The 23,767-nt window shown below is 36.7% G+C and overlaps 1 protein-coding gene across 1 annotated transcript in view; it reads right to left on the bottom strand.

Moving 5' to 3' along the window:
* LOC129240346 (uncharacterized) overlaps positions 1-23,767 on the bottom strand; it is a 107,958-nt gene that overhangs the window by 12,888 nt on the left and 71,303 nt on the right. The window contains exons 2-3 of the mRNA XM_054876099.1: positions 5,277-5,428; positions 4,677-4,755 (exon numbers count right to left, since the gene is read on the bottom strand). Coding sequence (XP_054732074.1) covers positions 4,677-4,755; positions 5,277-5,428 — 231 coding nt within the window. The remainder of the gene's footprint in view (positions 1-4,676; positions 4,756-5,276; positions 5,429-23,767) is intronic.

Genomic DNA, 23,767 nt, shown 5'->3' on the forward strand with positions numbered 1-23,767 from the left:
TGGCAAAATAATACGACTATACATAGAGGAAAGCGTTTATCTCATGTGAAAGTCGTGAACAAGACTTCAGTTGCTTCAATTTATCTAGTTCATCAAACTTTTAAGTTTTAATTAACATTATTTAATGGATAAACGGGAAAGTTCCATTCCAACATTGCATACGTATGCTTATACATACATAAATATATATATTATACATACTGTGTGTGTAGTGCTATGTATAATACAACTCTAATGAGTAGCTAGTGGCATCGACTTCCAACTGCTTCTAAATTTAGATCTCTTCCCGCATATCAATGTTATCTCATCTGACAATTGATTATCATAGTACATTGAAAAGGTTTTAGTACCCTGCACAATAAAATGCCTGATTACCATTACATTAGCTTAATTTTTACGCCACAACGAGACTCACAAAAACACATGCACTTCTCACCTTTAAGTGCAGCTAACGTGACTTCGATAACATTTTAGCTACTAGGTTTTTAAATGCACTCGACTGATCAGTATGCAACAGTTTGTCTACTAATGATTTATCTACCAGCGAACCCGCTATCATCACCTTAGGCTTTTACACAGAGAAGCCATTCTAAATAATTTCATGCCGTTTAATTTGCTTTTAATTTTTCTCTCCTCGTTTCTCGCATCATTAAAGCATTAACTGGGCACATTATTAGCGTTAAATGCATTTAGTTCGATTACTGGCTGCCATAAAATGCAGTCATTGCAATTACGTACTGCTTGATTTTTAACATTTTAGCGTCACAATAAATTTTCGTCAGATTGAAATTGCTTTATTAGGCATAATTGCAAGAATTTTGTATTCAACAGCTTCCTATCTACTTACCAACCATATGTTGCGCAATCAAGTTGCAGGCCTAAGTGACTATAATGAGCTCTGCTTCAACTTGTTGTCGAGTAGCTCAATTGCCATTTAGGTGTGTGGTTATGGTTCCTATTGTGTGTGGGTAATCATCTACTAGCCGTTTACTGTAGCGAGCTTAAATGCAAAATAATTTGCGTTGAGTGGCATTCAGCGTTGAGGCAATAAAGATCGCCCGAGGTGTTATAGAAAATGAAGGTTAAGAGATCTAAAGATGCATTAAAATTGTCTGCAGTCCGAAGTTCACAACATACCAAATACCCGCTGCAGCTCATCATTTTCATGCTCAACCAGATGCTTAGCTACTGTTGACAGCTTTTAAAGAAGCAAAGGAATACAATTGGTTGAGATTTTTTCCTTGTGGGGGTATAGTAAAACCCACTTAAGTACCTCAACCAAAATTTTCAGCATTTCGATGTACTGATTTGCTTTCCATTTGGGACACAATCTGGTAATCACAATCTCTTTCTTAATGCGCAAAATATGATGTGCTGATGGTGCATAAACTTATATTATAAGTATTAAACAATTATCTATTTATCATATTTGTTCTGCCAACGATGTCAGTTCTAGAACTTAACAATTAACCGCTTATGGCTCCTATTGTTCATCCTCTCCCTGATTTACAACTGCAGCATAAGAAAAAATAAGTTAGCAAAACTTGAAGAAAAGGTACTTGAAGCTTTATAATATGAAATTTAATAAGTTACCATATTCACCTTGATAAATGTTAAATAAGTTCACTAAGCTAAAAAACGAGCTGTATCTACGTTGTCGAGTACGTTTACGTACGACGCTCATTCACAAGTGGGGCATGTTTCTTCGAAAGTTGCTTAATATAGGAGAGTTGCAAAGGTTGGCCTCGTAGATTTCAGTACCAGTCACATACCGACCGGTTCTGCGTACTAAAATGATACAGTTTTTCCCGATCGCACACTACTATTTCAGCGGCTTAACTCATCGATCTACTCATAGAGGATGGCAACATCTAAGTGGATATTGCATACAAGTTTTTGTAACAATATTTGTATTTTAGCTTTACGCGAAGTTCGTTGCTCAAGTCTTTCATATGAATATGCCTAAAATATGGTATATGGTATATGTACATTGCAGCTCCTCATAAAAAAGCATCTGCCGTTCTGACGCGGCATAAAACTGTAGTTAACTCCATTTGGGGGAAAACACCAAGACGCACACACACACAGAGGAGGAGGAGTTCGGCCAAACATCCAATAAAGGGTGTATGCGTCAATTATGAACATAACCATTATCCTATTGAGATATAGGATGAGATAGAAGAGTGTGCTAAAATGTGGGCTTATTGCATCATTCTATCTATAAAACTGAGAGAATCTCAGTCGCAATTTCGTTCAATAGAGACAGGATAATCTCCGTTAGTGACTGTTTAACTTTATCTTCATCTAAAGTAAAAAATTACTAAGGATAGCAGTCGCGATCTTTTGAGGGCTCTTTACAGTAACAGGATATGATATCTGATGTTTCTTGCTATCCATATACTCTGTATACTATTTTCTCTCACAAACAATACGTTCTGTAGAACTTTGTTGACCCTGCTGTGCCTGAACAAAGAGCATGAGTATGAAAAGTTTTGCTGGTCTGCTCATATTTTGTAAAAAAAACTTAAGTAGCAGATATGTGTTAATTAGAGTTATAGTACGAAGAGCCCTATACTCGCTCGAAGCATGTTTATTGTTCAACTGCTTAAATGTTTCTTCGGAATTTTCGCGGTTTTGAACAATTTGAGCATCTAAAGGAAAATTGGCATTTTTATTTGTCAGCATATTTAGGCTTCCAACGGTGCAGTGTTAACATTGACAGTGCTGACAAAAAAGTCAAAATAATCAAACAAGTATCGCTCCAATTACTTGAAAAAACTCAATACACTTGAACTCACGCTCGAAAACTTTCGAGCTATGAGCATCGAAAAGGTGTGCGGGTATTTGTTGCTCATACGCCCGGGCAGTTCAAAAATATGCGCAACAAATCGAAAGCTGTAATGTTAACCAAAGAGAGAGAGAGAGAGAGTTTCCTTCAGTATCTCTTCTGGCCAAATCATTTGATTTTTCATAACTACCGAGCCCAATGTGCCGCCATATCAATGTAATTAATATCTTATTGTGAGTAGGGACGTATGGCAATTTTCGCAAACAAACGCAAATTAGTTTTGAACTTATTTTCAAGGAATTCAAAAAGTACCAGAAGTTTCTCATGAGATATTTTTAAAATAGGTTGGTACATCTGACAAAGATTTTATGGCCAGCCCATGATTGTAGAATTGCTCCATTCTGGGCTCTGACTGATGGACATAAAAAGTTGGAAAAATTTTACGCGAAGTTCGTCGCGCTAGCCTCCTGATGTTAAATATATGTATATAAGTACTTACATATATGAACTAAAAGTATATACAGTGCCTCACTTGGATTAGTGCTAAGCTTTATACACTAAGCTTAAGGGATGAGATTAGTACCCATAAGCGCGATTTGTGCACTGAAGTTGCAGGAAAAACCACATCGCATTGTTCATTGTTGTTGTTGTTGTTTTTACTACGACAATGCGCCGGTTCACAGCGGGTGTTGTGCGCGTCTATTTGACCCAAAAGAATGATAACACGATTTCATAAGTTCGACATTCTCAAGACTAAATTTGCCAGTTAAATTTACTGGTAGTTCGAAATTTATTTATTTATTTCCTTCAATCTATGAGCAATAATTCTTACTGATTTGTAGCGCAATACTTTTTTATTAATGTTAATACAGATATTTATATTATGAAGTAGTGTGACGAAGATTTAAAAAAGCTTGTTTTCTCATAGAAAAATCAATGAGGATACATTCGGATTAATAATAATAATAATAACTGGCATGTATACCCTTTGTTGGGTATTTGGCCGGGCTCCTCTTCCTATTTCTAGTGTGTGAATTGATGTTTTTCTCACAAATGGGACCTACAGTTTTATGTCGTCTCCGAACAACAGATGGTTTTTCATGAGAAGCTTTTTCATGGCAGAGATTCACTGAAAAGTTTGCCATAGCCTACCCAGAGGCGGTCATTAGACTGCCTTTTGGATTACAAGATAGCAATCTACGTTTATCCATTGTGGAGCGCTACATTGTAGGTTAGGTTAGGTTAGTCAGGTTTTTTGTCTAAGACAAGACACTCGGTGGCCCTAAGACCCATTGTGGTACCTGCATTTGATTTCCATCCCCTAACTAAGTTGCTTAAAGCCAATCGTAAATTGTAACTGCAGTAAATCTAATTAAGTAATTTTGGACAGACATATCTTACATTTTCTATTAATTGAAATATACTTATATTTTTAACCTTTCCACATACTAGGTCGTGTTCACACTTGCATACATTTGTTTGTACTTATGTATGTGTATATTTTTGCACACAACTTGGCTCTTTGAACCTTCACTTAATTCAGTTGAAGTGCAGGCTAATCTACAGTTCAACTACTCATTTAAAATAATTACATCACACAAAAAAGCAAAATAAAAACAAAGAAGTGCAAAATATTACTTCTTCGTTTACTTCAATTTCTCACAATTTCTCACTATTTACACTAAGCTGCTGTAACTGTGGTCAAATGCACTTCTTCCCCCACTCATTGCCTAGCTAATGCCACAAGCTGTTGCCTTTTCTAGCACTTTGAACGATTTCTTGTTAGTCTACATTTTTCCAATTTGCTGCTGTACTTCCGCACAACACTGGCACATTTATCCATATATTTTACCTTTAATTCATCACATTTCACCCGCCTCTCACTTACCTTCTTTTTACTATCGCCCACCAATTTCGTTGTATGCTGATCGTCCTCGTTCAAACTGGCCGAGCAGGGATCACGATATCTGGTGGTCCAACGTAGCAGCGCCGCGTCGGTAACATGGAAAAAAAGTACAGAAAGCAAGAAAAAAATTAAATGAAATAGTAAAAAAATCAGGCATTCACTCTATAAAACGATATAATCAATTGCGAAATTATTTAATTCTATTCATGCAGTAGGCAGCAGTCGGTTAGAAGTCCTATGCATGTGGTATACTTATAACATTTGTAGGAATGTAGCATGCAATGCAACGCTGGGCGATTGGGCACCCAGCTTAGCTTCAAATGTGTTCAGCTTCCAACTGCCAGCTTGCAGACATGTGTATCCATTACACGGCCAGTCAAGCAGCACCGTTCCGTTCATCATTCGTTTAACTGTCAGTTTGTATATTTGACTATCTGTTTGGCTGTCCATTTAGTCTTCCAATCCACTACTTCACATGCCCATTCGCTGGAATACTGGCTATTGCATGTTATTCATACACACAAGCACACATACACGCATATACTACCCAACTCATTTGCTACAGGTCGTCGTGGTACTCACCTTGATGGACAGGCGCACAATGGCTGTGTGTAATTTAGACGCACATAAACCGCATTGCAGACCTGCTGTATCGCACACTCTGGCAGCAAGTAAATATGTTGATTGTGTGGATAGTAGTGATACTTTGTGGGTTTTGCGGTGGCCGATGGTTTCTGCAATGAATGAATAAATAATCAAATGGGAAAAAGATTAGTAATTTGCTTTACTACTTAAATAAGAAAAAAATGAAATGAAAGAAAAAAAAAACAAAAATGTCGCGATTGGTTTTACCACTTTTTTATGCATTGCCTTGCATTGCTTGCATATTTGGATAACAAATTAATCTGAATAGCGATTATTTGCAAAATTAAGTGCCTAAAAAGCTCAAATTAGTTGTAGTTATATGCATAGATAAATGTTTCATAAAATCTGCTTTTGCAATTAACAGTGTGTCAACATTTTTATGAGCTAAAGGCGCTGTAAAATCTCGTAAAATTTTTCTTGATAATATTTATGTGAAAAAAGATTAAAACAGAGTCATCTTACTGATAGCTTTGTCATATCCAAATTTTTATCCAAAATAGAAATCACTGACGCATCTGATAATCCTGATTCCTCCTCAAGTTCGAGCACCTTTACTCGTAATTGAGAAAACTCATGGAAGTTAGTTCGAATTGGTCAAGCAGAGACGCCATAATACTATTGATATTTTCTTGATTTAATTTAATTTAATTTAATTGATTAGCTTTCTACTAAAAAAAGTGAAATCAGCTCACTAAATGTCCGCTATCATAAAGAAGAGATTCGGCAAACTTAGCTTCAGCCGTTACCGCGCCAATTATGGAAAAGGACATCTCCTTCGAAACTCACTTTTTTCATAAGTGTCCTTTTTGTTCTATTTGCGTTGGTTTGAAAGTTGTTTCTTATTTAATAAAATGTTAAATTTGGGAAGTTAAGGCTATTTGTTTGAAATTTTAGGGACTTATTGAACCGCTCTCGTATATTAACAACTGTTCAGAGACATCCTCAATTCTCTGAATATATTTGTTTTATGCGAAATATGGAAAGGCAAATATTTATTCACATCTCCGGTGTTGCATATGAATAGCATTATTGCCACATTACGCAATTGGTGGTGGCCAATGTTTGCACTTGCATTTAACGTTTAATAAGAAAGCAAATATTTGCAATTTGCATACAACTGTATGGTGCAAGCCGAATGTGCCAACCTGATCGTTTGATGCAGCAATACACCAAAGCATTAAATAAACTGCTACTTAATTTGCAGTAACCAGTTGACGATAGCGCCATTTCGTTCGGTGGAAGGACAGACAACTATGTAAGCGTATTATAGGGGTTAAGTAACTTTATTATCATTAGATAGAGATTTTACGTTTTTTCTTATAAATATTGAAAGCCATTTTTGCATTATTACTTTTTACCTTGAAAAATGCAAACGATTTTGCAAATGTAGAAATACTGAGACAGTGGTGCGATTATTCAAGAAAAGGTCTCCCTTTATTTTAAATAAAAGCATTGCTTAGTATCGTAGAGAAGCCAATGTCTTCCAAAATGTTAATGAAACAATGTATGTTATGCACTCCTGGTAGGAGATTATTAACGCATTAAGTGCCAAGAGCATTTGAAGAAAATCTTCATCTGAGCCTTGGCAGGCATGTTTTGTCTTGATCGCCCATCTGCCTTATTGTTTATTTTAGATTTTCTAACGGTTTTTATATTATAGGACATTGCATGTACGACACGACAAATTATTTTCTTGCAGCCGTCCCAAAGTATTTCTGCCGTGAAAAGCTTCTCAGAAAAATTATCTGCCCTTCGAAGGCGACATAGGACTGTAGGTTTTTCCATTTGTGAAAAAAACATCAAGGTACACAGCACAAATAGGAAGACAAGCTCGGGCAAACATCCAACAAAGAGTGCAAGCGCCAATTATTATTATTATTCTTAATCATACAATATTCTTATTCGTTGGAGTGGAAATCGTATGGGTTTTACGTTTAAAAATGTGGTTTCAATTAGTTACGCGCAACATTTTACTATTTACTACTATTATATGAACTATGGGAAAGCCGAAGAACTTGTAAGTTAGAAGCGGCGCATGAAAGGCAGCCTAAGGTGAAACTAACGAAATGGATGTAAACATTTATAAGTAAGTAGGTACATACATAAGCTTACGCCACATATGTGGCACGAACATCAGATCCCATAAATATTTACAATTGTCTAGATTATTACTGTACTGTAACACTTGCCTTGTTGACGCCAAGCGGATGTATGGAAATTGGGTTAGGCAACAACTGCAATGGTGGCCGCGCGAGCTAATTATTACTTTTCATGCCAAAAGTGTCTGGTTCAAGCACTAACAGAGGGTGGATGCGATTTTTTAGATTTTGTATTTATTTTTTTCTTTTCATTTTCAAAATGGCATCAATCAAATAATATATAATTACTGTAAAATGAAAATTGACAACTCAACTACGAAATGACAGCTCATTTTAAGACGATGATGGCAAGGAATTCGTTAAGGCAGATATGTTTTAACAGTGAAATTCGCGATCTCCAACTCGCATTTCTGTTTTAACAGAGCTTCCTCAACATAATCTATAGGTGCAATTGTGGGATCAAGAGATACCGCTACCCTGCTCTTTGCCCGTTCATTTACATGTAGACAAGTAAAATGATTTGTTTTCATTATCGTTAGTAACGAAAGGAACCCTGTTTGGTTTTAAAATTCGTCATTGGAGTCTGAAATATTCAGCTGGTTTGGTTTTCTCTGACTGTTAGCGTTGGAAGTAATAATAAATCGTGATTTTACAAGCCGGTTTGCCAAGCCAAGAATGATAAAATACAATATTCGAGAATTATCTAAGATTTTCAAATACCCACAGGCGATGGCGAAATCAGAAATAGCGGCGAAAAATATGTCCAAAGTCAAGGATGATAGATTACAAGGTTTGGCCAACCGAAGCAAAATTTGGAGAGTAACTTCGGCTGAATGGTGAAGTAGGTAACATGAGCAATGGCCGCGTTGATTTTCTGTTCAGAGAAGAGTACTGGTCCGCGGAATGCCAAACCTTCTGTATTCTTTCAACTGTGCTGGTAGCCGACCTTTTCTGCTATTTTCATCGTACCTCGAGCTCATTTCAGGTTATATACTTTTAGTAAGGTATTTAATGTGGCCGAAAAGTTAAGACTGGCTTGACATTATATACATATCTATACTAATATTATAAAGAGGAAAACTTTGTTTGTTTGGTTGTAATGAATAGGCTCAAAAACTACTGGACCGATTTTAAAAATTCTTTCACCATTCGAAAGCTACATCATCCACGAGTAACATGGATTAGATTTTATTTTGGAAATAGGGCTCGAGATATAGGTCAAAACGTGGACCCGGGTAACCTTCGGATGTGTATGTACAATATGGGTATCAAATGGAAGCTGTTGGTGAATGCTTTAGTTCAGAGTATTTTTCATGCCGCTCCGTGACTAGGGTCTCGAGATAGAGACCAAAACGTGGACCCTAGAATGTGTTTGTACAATATGGATATCAAATTGAAGCTGTTGGTGAATGCTTTAGTACAGAGTAGTTTTCATGCCGCTCCGTGACTAGGGTCTCGAGATATAGGTCAAAACGTGGACCCGGGTAACCTTTGGTTGTGTATGTACAATATGGGTATCAAATGAAAGCTGTAGATAAGTGCTTTAATATGGGGTAATTTTCATACCTATTCATGACTAGGGTCTGGAAATATATACCAAAACGTGGACCCGCCGTGTCTTTGCACCGAATTAAACCAAACTTACACACATTGTTAAGGAGGTATTGAAGATGGTTTCCGTATAGTTTGAATACCTATTGGTAGATAGGGTCTCGAGATATAGGTCAAAACGTGGACCCGGGCAACCTTCGGACGTGTATGTACAATATGGGTATCAAATGAAAGCTGTTGGTGAATGCTTTAGTACAGAGTGTGAGTTACAATGTGTCAATATTTCTTTCTGATTTGGATGCCATAAGGAAAAAACGTAAGTGCAACATGTAAAAGTTGTTTGTGATTTTTAATGTGAAATCCGATTGAAATTATGTGTTCGTGGAAAAAAATTTTTTTTTCGTTTTTTTTTGAAAAATATAAATGGATAATGGTCAAAAAAGCTCCCATGCTTAATAAAACATATAAATTGAAACGAAAAATTCATGGATGATCAGGAAAAAAGACGATTGCTTCTTAGTTATTCATATGCGTTGATTTGAAATTTAAAAACAATCTTTTTTTCCTGATTTTCAATTTATATTTTATATTTACTCAAAAACAAATAGAAAAACAAAAAATATTGTTTATGCCAAAGCGCTTGAATAAAGAGTAAAGAAATAAATAATATGAAAATCATATATTTTCTATTCTAAACCATATCTATTCTATTTTAGTGTGCCCAGCGAAGTGGGCCGGGTTTGCTAGTTGTATATATGTGGGGACACCACAACTATTACATTCTTAATAATTATCCCTTAATTTGTTCATATACTTTTATTCATTCTTAATACTTTATAAATGCAACCATGTGTGACTTTTCATTTGCTTTTAACTTATCATTCTTTCGCTTTGTACTGTTGAGCTATTAAACGAAATCATTTTCGGTCTCGTTCTTTTTGGATTGAGCCGTACAAGTGAACACATCGTTTTCGCTATTCATTAGCTACCACATATATGTATATATAAATTGCACTTACACCCTTTTTGGGTGTTTGGCTGAGCTCCTCCTCCTTTTTGTGACGTGCGTCTTGATGTTGTTCCACAAATGGACGGACCGACCTACAGTTTTAAGCCGACTCCGAATGACAGATATTTTTTATGAGGAGCTTTTTCATGACAGAAATACACTCGGAGATTTGTCATTGTTAGAAAAAAACTTTTTCTTCATTTTGATGTTTCACGGATATTCGAATCAACGTACTTCGAATTCCGAATGGTAGCCACGCACCAACCCATTCGGCTACGGCGGCAGCCTTGAGATTAGTCCAACTCCAAAATATGAATAAATAATTGTTTCTTCATAAACTGGGGCTAAAAACCCTGCAACACTATTCTTGGACGTATTTTAAACACGACCCAGCCACGATTACTGCATGTTGAGCTAAAATATTTTGATGGACGTTATAAAATATACCAAGTTTTATGATTCACTTGGAAAAACATAACCATCTTTTATTCTGCAAGGTGAGGTACCTTGATGCACTGATCTATATAGCGGCTTTTGTTTTAATAATATCTTATTTGGTAGTTTAATGACAGCTGTTTACAGCTGTCAACTTTCACAGAAAATCAGAAACATATCTCACATACTCTGAAAGTGCTGCTGGTAACGCCATTTTGGTAAATTTTGGTGGCTACAGTCTTGATAAACAATTATTTGTGACAGGAAAATGAAGCCGTGGACTAGGATGATATTTGGTTGAAGCAGGATGGTGCGCCATGCCTCAATCGATAGATTGCGCGCAAAGTTCGATAATCGTGTTATCATTCCTCTCGGCGGTGTCAATACATTACCTTGGAGTACCGATTTTACGCCCCTAGACAGGTTTTGTATGAGATGCCGCGAAGGACTGATGCTATGCGAAAATTCCATTAAGGCGAATATCGAGCAAGCCATTCGTGAGATAGAGGCAGAAATCGTCACTGCGGTCTTGGAGAACTGGTTTAACAGGATGTGGGACTGTGAAGCCGATTGAGACAGCCACAAGAATGAAATCGTATTCCATAAATAATGGAAAATTGACTTGTTCATTTATGTGAATTTTTAAAAAGATATCACTATATGGACCACCCTGTAAGTGCTTATGTGTGTGTTGGTCAGCTAGTATAGTACGTTTGGATTGTGCTCAACAATATGACTTCGCCTAGAACATTTCTGCTCATCTGTCCAAATGCCACGTTGCTGCCTGCCCATCTTCGTTCTATGTACGTACATATCCCTGACTGTCGGCTTGCCTGTCTATCTGGTAAGTGTTATCAGCGAGGCAAGTGCGAATGCGGTGGGCGCATAATTCAATTATTTGTTGTTGTTGGCTTGCGTTTTTTCTGAGTGTTTGCCATGTTGCATAAAAATGAGGTTAATCAAAATCAAGACCTTCACACACGTCTAAATTTCACGTCTGCGCGCGCGCCCAAGCCAACGTGCCGCATGCAACGTGAAGGAAAAAATGCATTCACATGAGCAGAATACAAGTGGCATGCTGTTATACGTACGCTCAATGCAAGCATGCCAAGCAAATGTGCATGCAAATACTTATACATGTATGTATGTATGTACACATGTCTGTGCATGTAAGATGGCAGGTAATCGACTAGGAGTGAAAGAGTTGATTGCGCAGGCAGTTCATTACTTGTAATATGTGCTATGGAAAAATGCAACATAACATTTTTTTAATCATACACGTTATAGTATACACCACATGCATTCTTTCTTGATCAGGTTTGAAGAAAAAAATTCATTCAATAGCTTTTTTGAATTATGAATCAATTGATATGGCCGCATGCCGCGCGCAATCAATCGCGTAATTATATTTTTGCATGTGATCTGTTAATCGACACAATTCACTCTATACAATGGCGTCAAAATATTAAAAAAAACTTTTGCGTTACAGCATATGCTCAAAATTTGTTTATTGCTTGCAATGAAAGATTCTTAATTCTAGAGTTCCATTCATAGACTAGGGCAACTGAGCATTTTATTAATATACTTTCCTATCTCGCCTTATATGAAAACCAACATTTTGGTTTTTGAAAAATACTATAGGCTTGAATTTAGTGTCATACCATCTTTTATTTTTTTGCTATGGATGAGGCAATAAAAAAAAGCTAATAATAATACACTTCGGCTTGAAAATACAACACTGTACTGAATTATATCTATTAGACTAAGTATGTGATGCTATCAAATCGTTAGCCAATACAGATGATAAATAGATCCGGTGTTTGATCTTAAGATCTTTAAGCTTGAAACATTTTGATAGATCAACTTTCACTTGAAAAACATCCTTGAGGTTTTAGAATTTCTGCCTTTGGTCACTCTATGAAATGGAAAAAAGATTTACGTAACTGTTTGTACGAATTAGCGGAAACAGTACCCGTATAAATTTATATTTCCTATATAGTTGAAGCTAATCAACTATTGCAGCTAATCGTCATGCCAACTGAAACTACTTATATGTATCTGCAGTTCCAAGTAACTCTTTCCTTAATTATCCTAGCATAATAAAGTGATCCATTTGTGAACAAAATCAGGACGCACGCCACAAATAGGAGGACGAGCTAATTCAAAACGCAGCATGATACAGTACGTCCCAGCAAAACAAAAAAGCATCCACTGCATACCAAGACGCTGATTAATAAAAAGCGAAGACTTAGACGTCGTTGGCAGCAAACCAAACAACGCCAATATACGCCAATCCAGACTCAATAATGATGATTTCAATCGAATAATTAAGGGCGATAAAATCAGTTAATCGTCCGATAAAATGCATAACACCCAACAAAATTAACGATACCCAATGGCTAAAAACAAATCGGCAAAAAACAAATTTATGTGGAGAGTATCTTCGTAAAACCTTCTCTGCCAATGATGGATCTGAAGAGATTGTCTTTAGAATTGGGTTGAAAGTGATATCAGCATTGAGCCCGTGAGCTCTGAAGAAGTAACGTGCGAAATTATCAAAATAAAAACCAATAAATCACCTGGTTTTGATCTTATAACTGAATAAAATTTTCAGAGATTGCGCAATACTTGTTTTATTTTTGGTTTAATTCATTAATTTGTGCTTTTTGCTTAAAACATATTCCTGTGTACTGGAAGATGGAAGAAGTAATTATGATTATCAAAGCCGGAAAATTGCCATATGATGTGTCTTCATACCGATTTGTATCTCTGTAATCAATGCTATACAAACTCTTTGAACGACTGCTGCTAACTCGAATGTGGCCGATTATAGAAAAAAGAACGTAATTCCAACTCATCCGTTTAACTTTCGTAAAAATCATTCAACAATCGACCAAATTCACAGGGTTGAACGAAGAAAAACTAAGTCTGCGCTGTGGTGTTCCTTGACTTGCAATACGCGCTCGGCAAAATTAGGCATACGGGTTTTACAAATTTATTGAAATATGTTTTCTTTTATAAAATCATCTACCTCTTTTCTGTAAATTTTTGGTTAAAAATCACTGTACAAAGCTTTATACGAGTACAGAGAAATTTTAAAGCATTGATAGCCAGCTCCCAATTTATTACGAGATAATTTGACACCAGACCTTAGTAATTTCTCTCCCTGTGCACATGTAACCTATCTGTTGGCTTAAAATTAAAAATGTATAATCCCACAATAAATATTTGTCTTAGAAAGTTATTTTGGAGATAGCTTCTATAAACGTACGCACCCGTTTCGTTTCCACTTTTAAAGCTCAAGTGATAAAACTCTTGAATATCAACTATCAACTCAAGCGTTGCTGCGGCAATGTCACTTTCTATTCAATCTACTCTAAAACCTCAACAACTTAAACAACAGCAGATGAGGAAGCAAAACCGCAAATGCACAGGCAACACGAAAACCAATAGTGAATGAATCGTAAGAAAAAAACCACAAAAGAATCGCGCCAAAAGTACTCGATAGTCCAGTAAGCTAGAAAAAGCAATCGGAAAACGTGGTTATACAAAAAAAAAGAGAATATCGAACCACATCACACGAGTGGCCAAAAAAAGGGTACCGAAATGCAAATAAGCAGCGCGTAAAAAAAAGGAAAAGTTTCCTAGTAGCTGCGAGAAAATCAAATAGTGCAAATAATGTTTAGTAACTGCAAGTATCGGTGAGATGTACTATGTGGGTATGTATGTATGTAAGCGCACAAATGCATGTAAGTGAATACTCCTTGCATTTGCTTTTGCAGCTGTGCTGAGGAAACTTGAGAATCACAAATTGAATATCAAACTGAATCTTTGCGAACACGATAACATATGTACAGTCTTTCTAATAGAAGCGTGATCGCCATAACTTAGAGCCTATTTGACCAAATCGATTCAAACAAACTGCATTGTAAGGGCTTATAATATCTTTACACGCAATATATTCAATTAAATATGTACTCAGCATCTTTAACTATAATGGCTTCACATTTTTGAGTCAAACTTCGTGTTAATTTCTGCGCACGTTGTGGAGGTAATCGGCTGCAAATCAGCCGCATTTGGTTTGACCATCCATATTTGTTTTCCTTTGAGCTTCTGCTTAATTATTGCCAAAATATTTTCAATGGGGTTGGCATGACGTGACTTTACTCTTAATTTGCTGTTTGTACTTTACATACCGTCTTCTGAAATCTAAGGTTGGCTAGTTCTTCCCAACATATTCGTAATTGACGGCAATCTTGCTTTTAATTTATTAATTAATTTTATTTAATCTACGTTAATTTGATTCATCAAAACTGCATTCAAATTGGCGGCAAACACAAACGGACGGCTACTTTTTCGAAATAGCAGCACCAAACTTGAACCTTAACTCTATGCTTAACAGTTCGTTGAAGTTGCCGTTCGAGAAATTTCGCCTGTGACTATTACGTTTGCCCAATTTCGTTCTGAAATTGCCTTAGGCCATGCAAGTGTGTTTTCAATGTACTACGGAATTTGAGGTCTTCTGAACTTAAATATCCCCGAATCGTATTTTTGGATACATTAACACAATTTTTCCTGAAAACTGCTTCAGCTTCACACAACGATAAGTTCTTTGTCACAAAAAAATCAATGATCTTCTAATCTGGCTTTGGAGCGGTATTCTTGTTTGGGCCTCATCCGGGGAAGTATTTAACGTTTTTCACTTCGGTATGCCATTGCACCCATTTATTCATGAACGTCTTTGACTTCTTCAAATATTTTGCTGCAGACGCACGTGTTATTTTTCCACTTTTAGGGCATGTACATAGGAACACTGCTTCAAATCGTTTTCCATACGCGAAACTCAGTTTTGTAAAAACAAAATTCTAACAAATTAACGAATTGCACAACGCGAATTGCGAAAAGGAAATGTCTACATATTTATCAGCCTTTTGGTTTTTAATGGAACTCTAAGTTCGAATTTTGCCGGTCACGCTTCCATTAGGCAGACTGTAAATGAAGGTTTGCACATACACACATACATATGTACATCTGCAAGTATTTTCAATATACTCGGCATCCGTTGAAGCTGAACGAGCGCGCGCGCGCGTTCCTATTTACCATGCCAACCAGCAATGTCAGACACGATTTTATCGCTGCCGTGACTACTGCAACAAACAACGAACCGAACTGCAATACAACTTAACGACAGCATCGACAATTTCAGCACAGATTGAGTGTTGTCGTTAAAAAAAATTAATGAAAATTGCAGTGCAAAAAAAGTTAGCTGCAGCCTCTGCTTGAACTCTAACCCCGTTAGATGCTGCACAACAGCAATAGCACGAAAAAATAAAATAAAAAAGCAACGAAAAGAGAAAATCAAACATAAAAAAGCGGAAAGTGTTCGTTGAAGTAGAGTGGAATGGAGTGGTGTTGAGTGTCGAGTGGCAAGGCTTGGATTGAATTGAGCGTGCCGTGTGGGGAGTAAAAACATTTTAATATGCAATTCGTGCAAATTTGTGGCAAAAGTCGTACTACACTATTACTGACTACTACAAATGTGTATGGGAACATTTGGCTTCATAAAATGATTATTTTTATTTTCTTTAAGTGATAAATACCCATTTAGTGAAACCAAACGAAATTCTAGTTACAGTTCAGGTTTTTTAATACGCTTTCGTACTTTATTGACTGTTCTTTGCTCTAACATTTGTAAAAAGTGAAAATTGCCAAAGTATTGTACAAATACTAGACCTGCGGTGGTTTCCTTATTTAAGGGTCAAGTGATGATCTTAGAAATCTGCTTACTCAGCAAGGTATATATTTTATAAAAGGTTATTAACCGATTTTTATAATGTCTACGCATAAAATTACCCAGATAACTAAATTGTTTTGTGGGAACTAAGATTAATAGTCGGAATCGTTTGTACGTTTTTTCTTACATATAATAATGCATCGTGATTTCATACTTGCAAAGTTTTATCAAGAAAACCAAATTCAACTTCACTACAGCAAGATAGAGGCACAGGGTTGTTTGTTTTTTTGGAAAAGAATATCAAAAATTCTTTGGATATGTGCCGTGTGCAGAAAAATATAATAATGCTTTGCATCGAAGGGGCATTTCAGTACAATAAATCAATAAAATCATTCAGTTTTGTTTTTAGATAACTTTTTTTATAAATGATGGCAATCTTTATTTTGACTTTTGCGCGCTCCATTGCTTGTCTGTTTGTATGCTACAGCTTTCTTGTTCACAAGTGTCAAATATGATTGGCGTATGACGCCATTTACAAAAATTATAAATCTTCTGATAGAGGGATTAAGTTTGCACCAACTTGTAGAATACCATGGGTTGTATGACATAGGCATACCCTTACAGACTTGTAAGGAATTTATTTTTGAGGAAGGATGGCATAATGAAATCACCTGCAAAATCGCTCTACAATGGTGGCTGACTCTCAATGCTAAGCACACAGATTTCAGTTGTAACGGGGCGTCGCCTAATTCACAGGCACACCGAAAGAGTGTAAGAGTGCAGACACATGACTTATGCATAAGCTGTCCAAAAGAAGAATTTTTGAATAGTAAACACTGGTATTAGAAGAGATAAGGTTCCCCACGCGGTGTCACAATGGGGTAAGAGCCTGAGTGTGTCCTACAGTGGACAACCACTCCAACCTAACCTAACCTGGATTGTCAAAGAATTTCAATTATCGAACCAGTGTTCGACCAGTAAAGTAAAAAAAAATCTGGATATACTCCCTCAGGGGTGTCAAATGAATCGCTACCTTGTAATCACGCTATTTCTTAAAAGCCTCTTTCGTCATACGTTTTCCTCTCTTTTTTCATGATTTAAACTTTTTTGAAATATTTAGTTTGGCAAAATATACGTAGATTGCGTAATATTTACTCCGCAGTGCTTGATAGGGATGGTATAATAGTATTCTCCGAATAATCGATCCAAACTTTATCCGCTTTGATTCGTAGAATTGTTTGAATAATTGTAGGAATCGGTCTTTGCGTTCCGCATCTTTGGAATAATATTACTTCAAGTTCAGGTGCAGTGAAAAACCCATTATTTTTTCAGTAGTAATTTGTACCTCGCCGTGTACAAGTTCGATCGGGTTATGCTAAAAGTATACAAATACACAAAGAAGTTCGATGTACGGGTTTTACACGAATTTACGCAAAAAACCTTATAGACTGAATTTATACCTGCCGATTAAAAAAAAAAATGTATCATCAAAAAATTTAACAATTCTAACAAACTCCTGGATATGCAGCTTTAAATACATAAATATATAATTAGCGCTTACACCCTTTATGTTTGAGCCGTGTTTGGCCGAGTTCCTACTCCTATTTGTGGATGTTTTTCCACAAATGCAGAGACCTACTGTTTTAAGCCGACTCCGAACGGCAGATTAAGTTGTATCAGTTTTTTCTTGGCAGAAATACATTAGAAGGTTTTCCATTTCCTGCCGAGGGTCGACTGCTACTGGAAAAACCTTTCTCTATAAAATTTGATGTTTCATGCGCGGAGATTCGAACGTGGGTACTTCCGAAAGGTAGTTATGCCCAAGCTTTTCGGCTACAGCCATCGTCAGCTTTATAGCCTATTCAATTTTAGTAGAATAAGGTGCAAGTTTGAAGTGACACAAAAACATTCGATTTTTGAACATTTTTCTTGGCATGTGATGTTGAGAATTTTTTTCCATCTAAAATACATGTTTGGAAGTCTTTTATATAGATTTCCGACTTTCTTAAATATTATAGTTTGTGAATTTTGTACAAACCTTTGATTTATAAGGTTTTTGTTATACAATGAACTATATTTTTGTAAAAAATTATCGAAAAAAATTAAAAAAAAAAATGTCATGAAAAGGTTTTTGATTAAGATGAATATTTCAAGTGCCTGTAAAAAGTCGGATACCAAACGTTTAGAAACTACCTCTGTGTAACATCACTTGTTAGATTTTTGTTACGCTTAGCCCCGAATTTGTGGTAATTGAAGTTGTCTTACAAAATAAAATATTCTAGAATATTGTGGCTTTTTATGAGAACCATTTTCAGCGCAGAAACATATATATAATATATATATATATATTATAGGCTGAAACGTACCACTATTACAAACAATTTTTTCCATCATTTGATTTTTCAAGTCCGAGACGGGCTAGCCAATCGCTATTAAGTTGACCACTGTTTTCTTTTCCCTTCTTTATACCAACGGACTGCACACATTCAGCTAAAAATTAACATTTCTTAAAATTATTTAAAAAACAATAAATTGTCATTGATTTTGTAGCAGAGAAAAGAAAAAAGTTGCTACAACATAAAAGGCGAGAAACTTTAGAAACATTTGTTAGAGCCAACAGTTAAAAAATATTTGCATTGCGGCGACTGTGGTTGACATGGACGACCAACTAGCACGGTGGCCTACTGGTGGTGTAAATCACTGCAATATCGCAAAAGTTGCCGCTTGCTCTTGGCTTCTGCAGAGGCTAGTTGCGGCAATAAAAATGCGGAATAATATAAATAAATTTGTGTGGTACAGCGCTAAATAGCAGAAAAAGCTTGGAAAAATTTTGATCGTCGAGCAAGCAATCAACTATTATGAATGTACATACCCATGTGGGAAGTTCGGCTGCACTAATGTATTTACAAGTTTCGCTGCAGTAAGCAGACGCAACAAAGTTGCATAAAATTATGTTCAGTATACAGTAGAAAAAGTTAGTGAAGTACAACACACGGCTAAGCTTTTGAGTTCTCCGAGGCCTGAGCTACTTTCGGGCTACTCGGCGCTAGATGAGCAGTCGGTTTTTTCTTTGATGAAAGTTTTTGTGTTTATACGTATATAAGAAAAATGTACAAGTGTGCATTTGCTCTCGTACATGTATGCATTTTGCTATAGAAAAATGTACTATGCAGAAATGCAACTACAGCTACATTTGCAATTTCATGCTCCACTTCATATTCCACACATAAATTCGCATACTAACAGACAAATCGTTACAAGTAATGAACAATTTGTTGGCAAACATTGTCTTAGTGTAGGGCTTCTGTCCCTCGTAAAATAAAACATACATATGTGTTTGTAGACACACTTCTTTTTAGCTGGTAGATATATAATATATATATGTATATATATACGAGTATAGACTTAAATGTGCAATTTGTTCAGCATTAATCATATTGTGAAAATGAAAAAAAAAGGCTTTGAGGTGGAGTGAAAAATACCAAAAATGTCTTATGAATGTATAGGTATATGAAAATTTTGATAGTTTAATTTTTTTTCAAGGGTTTCTTACAGATACTGTACTTCTAAATTCCTATATAACTGCCAAATTCCTAAATAACTGCCATATAATAACTGCCAATAAAAATTAGCTGAATTGGAGAACTTGAGATATTCTGAAGATTGACATTTGCAGTTAAGCCTTGTTTATAAGTTTCTTTCATCGCAAAGTGGGTGCGGTTAATGGATGGCGCATCATAATTAACGGCCCTTATAATAGGACTATGAATAAGTTCGTGCGGTTTTTTTTTCGAAATTTGAAACTTTATTGACGTAAAATGGTTACAAATTTAATATTCAAAGTATTGTCCATCGCTTACTACTACTTTTTCCCATCTTTCTGGCAATTCACGGATTCCCTTTGTGAAAAATTCGGTCGGTTTTGCCGCAATCCACGAATCGATCCATTTTTTGACTTCATCGTAATTACGGAAGTGCTGGTCAGCCAGGCCATGTTGCATCGATCGGAAGAAATAGTAATCGGATGGCGCAAGGTCTGGACTATACGGCGGGTGGGGTAGGACATCCCATTTGAGCGTTTCTAAGTATGTTTTGACCACTTGTGCAACATATGGCCGAGCATTGTCATGTTGCAAAATAACTTTGTCGTGTCTATCGGCGTATTGCGGCCGTTTTTCTCGCAGTGCTCGGCTCAAACGCATCAATTGTCGTCGGTAGACATCCCCCGTAATCGTTTCATTCGGTTTCAGTAGCTCATAATACACAACACCCAGCTGGTCCCACCAGATACACAGCATAACCTTCAGGCCATGAATATTCTGCGCCGACGTCGATGTTGAAGCATGGCCAGGGTATCCATACGTTGCCCGACGTTTTGGATTGTCGTAATGGATCCACTTTTCATCGCCAGTCACAATTCGATGCAAAAAACCCTTTCTTTTGTGCCGTTGAAGCAGTTGTTCGCATGCCATAAAACGGCGTTCAACGTCTCTTGGCTTCAATTCATACGGCACCCAATGGCCTACCTTTCGGATCATTCCCATGGCTTTTAAACGTTTGGAAATGGTTGATTGATCAACTCCCAAAGTTTTTGCAACCTCTTCTTGCGTTTGAGCCGGATCTTGATCGAGCAATTCCTCCAATTCGGTATCCATGAACTTTGGCGGCGCACCCTCGCGTTCTTCGTCTTCCAAGCCAAAATCACCACTTTTAAAGCGTGCAAACCACTTCTGGCACGTTCGCTCAGCTAGAGCATGCTCACCATAAACTTCCACCAAGATACGATGACTTTCGGCTGCTTTTTTCTTCATATTAAAATAATGAAGAAGAATTCCCCGCAAAAACACATTATTTGGCACGAAATTCGACATTTTCAAGTGTGGTAAAAATATTGTTGTTTACGCTTCAAATAAAAAACTACTGACGTTTGTGCCTTACGACAGTAGCTCTCCAATGAATGTTTGGAAATGTGGATCGATGGAATAATAATCAAGTTACGCCATCTGTTGTAAAACCGCACGAACTTATTCATAGTCCTATCAGTATATAAACATTGAGCTGGAACTCTTCTCTCTCTATATTGATTGGTGCGATTATAAGTATTGCTTAAGCGATTTTGGGCGAATTTAACCAGACGTTCCTTTCTCGTGCTAACCGGCGCCAGTTAGATAAGTACACCAAGCGAAGGCAAGTTCTTCTTCACTTGATCTTTTCAACACAACGGAGTCCTTCCTCTTCCTCTGCCACCGCCAGCTGGACCCGCATCGAATACTTTCAGATATCGTTTGTATCCATTTGGACCTAGACAGCGGAGTCGTTGGATCTTTATTCGCTTCATTATGTCTCAGTCGCCATAAAACTCATTGCTTCTTCGCGTACAATACACGCCGTTGCCAACGTCCAAAAATTTTCCGCTGAATCTTTCTCTAAGCTTAAGCTCAGACACAACAGTTTTCCCACTAAAAAATTATTTTGTGGGTATAAAAATTGTTGCACTGGCTGGTTTTTATTCATGATGAAACACAATTTGGACATTTTAGATTTAACTGTGATTATGGGCAATGTGTGAGCCAAAGGCCCATTATGAAAATTTCATTCTCAAATGGATTTTTCTAAGTGCCAATTCTTATCTGTTTTTTTATAAAACATCATTACATATGTAGTAGCTGCCTGACCGAGCCTTGCATTTGTTCAAGTTTTTCAGAAATTAAAATTAAAGATATGAAATGAATATTCTTCAGATACATCCCGGGTTGCCAGTGGAATAAGTAAATAAATAAAATGATTTACTTTAAATAAAATTATTTACTTACGATTATGGATATGTAAAATTTACAAAATTCTTCTACAAATCGAGCCGAATAGGGTCCATGACCTTTGACTATTATGGCTTTGACTAGTATGGCTTGTTAACTGTTGAATCCACATTCTATACAGCAATTGCAATAGCGCGATGCTGATTTTCGATCAACTTGCGATCGATTTTTTCTATTTATCTGTTCGGATATATTGTATATAAACACATTTACAATATCTACCATACGTAAATTAGTAGAATAAATCGGCCTCTTACTCGTATGACCCTTACAATTGCTTAGCCATGTGAGCATGAGTACGCTGAAAAAATTTACTATTCCGAGGAGAGTCAGTGACTTCGCACGAATTTGGTCTCATAATTCACTACTTGTTTTTCCTAAGTATGGAGTTGTATTTATATGTATGTATTCTATCATTTTGACTCTTCATTCGGTTTAATGAAATCGAAATAGAAAGTTCAACAAAGACGTACAAACAGAAAAAAAGAAAACACTACAACCAAAGAGCATATAATTGGCTAATAACGGAAATTGCATCAATTGCCCCGTCTCCATCATCGTATTTATTGCTTAATCATTCCTTCATACATACTCGTATATTTCTACTGTTATTGATTACAAACGTGATAATCGAGTGCAATGCTCCCAGTGGCAAGCAATGCTGCAGTTACTGTTAAAGTTAATTACCGCAGTGAAATAATTACTTCATTCGTGAATAAATTAAAATCAGCTCATTGAAGCTGAAAACTACATGGTTTTCAAATTGTTGTTGAGAGTTGAGATTTCATAAGTGGCTTTAATACAATGTAGAAAAAAAGTCCTGGAGGAAGTTGAGGATAGAGTGGAAAAGGTCAGTAATGCGCTGTACGCATGTAAAAGAATGCTGGGCGTTACTTGGGGTGTGTCAGCCTCTCTGATGTATTGGTGCTACATGGTAGTAGTTAGATCTATATTGCTGTATGGGGCCTTAGTATGGTGGACTGCGAAAAGAAAACTGGCATGCTTAAGCCACTGGACAAGATTCAGCGACTCGCTGCTCCGTGCATAACAGGAGCGATGAAAACCACTCCAACGGCGGCGCTGAAAATGATACTCAGCATGGTACTTATTGACATTATGGCGGAAAATCGGGCAGTGAGGTCAGTGTCTGATGAAGTATTCACCTGTAGAACCTTCATACATAGCTCAATAGGAAAGTGGAGCTCAGGTTGCACAGACTACATTAATTGGGAGAGAAGGTTTTGTACTACAATTGAAGAGGACGGATGGCACAAACGCATGTAGCCTGACCATAGGACTTCTGACATCTACACAGACGGCTCTAAAACTTTAGACGGTGTGGGAGCGGGCATTTAATGCTCAAAACTAGGGATTAGGCAGCCTATCAAGCTGCCAGACAAGAATAGTATTTTCCAAGCGGAAATTTTTTGCTGTGGGGAAAGCCGCGGAGTTAGCGTACACAAAAACAAGAAAGAACTCAATAATTAATATATACGTGGACAGTCAAGCAGCAATAAAAGCAATAAGCTCGTATTGTATTAAGTTCAAAAATGTTCAACGGAGCAGGGAGGCCATAGAAAGGCTAGCCGCAAACAGAAGGCTACATATCTATTGGATACCTCGTCACAAAGGCATTATGGGGGACGAAATAGTAGATGAGATAGCAAAAAGGGCTGTTAGATTCAAATTTAAACAAAATAACGACATACCAAAACCGCTAAATACAATATACAATGAAATGGACGACCACATGAAAAGGCGAGTAGAAGCTAGGTGGACTAAGC

This window comes from Anastrepha obliqua, chromosome 3, assembly GCF_027943255.1.
Source record: "Anastrepha obliqua isolate idAnaObli1 chromosome 3, idAnaObli1_1.0, whole genome shotgun sequence".
In the NCBI taxonomy this organism is placed as follows: domain Eukaryota; kingdom Metazoa; phylum Arthropoda; class Insecta; order Diptera; family Tephritidae; genus Anastrepha; species Anastrepha obliqua.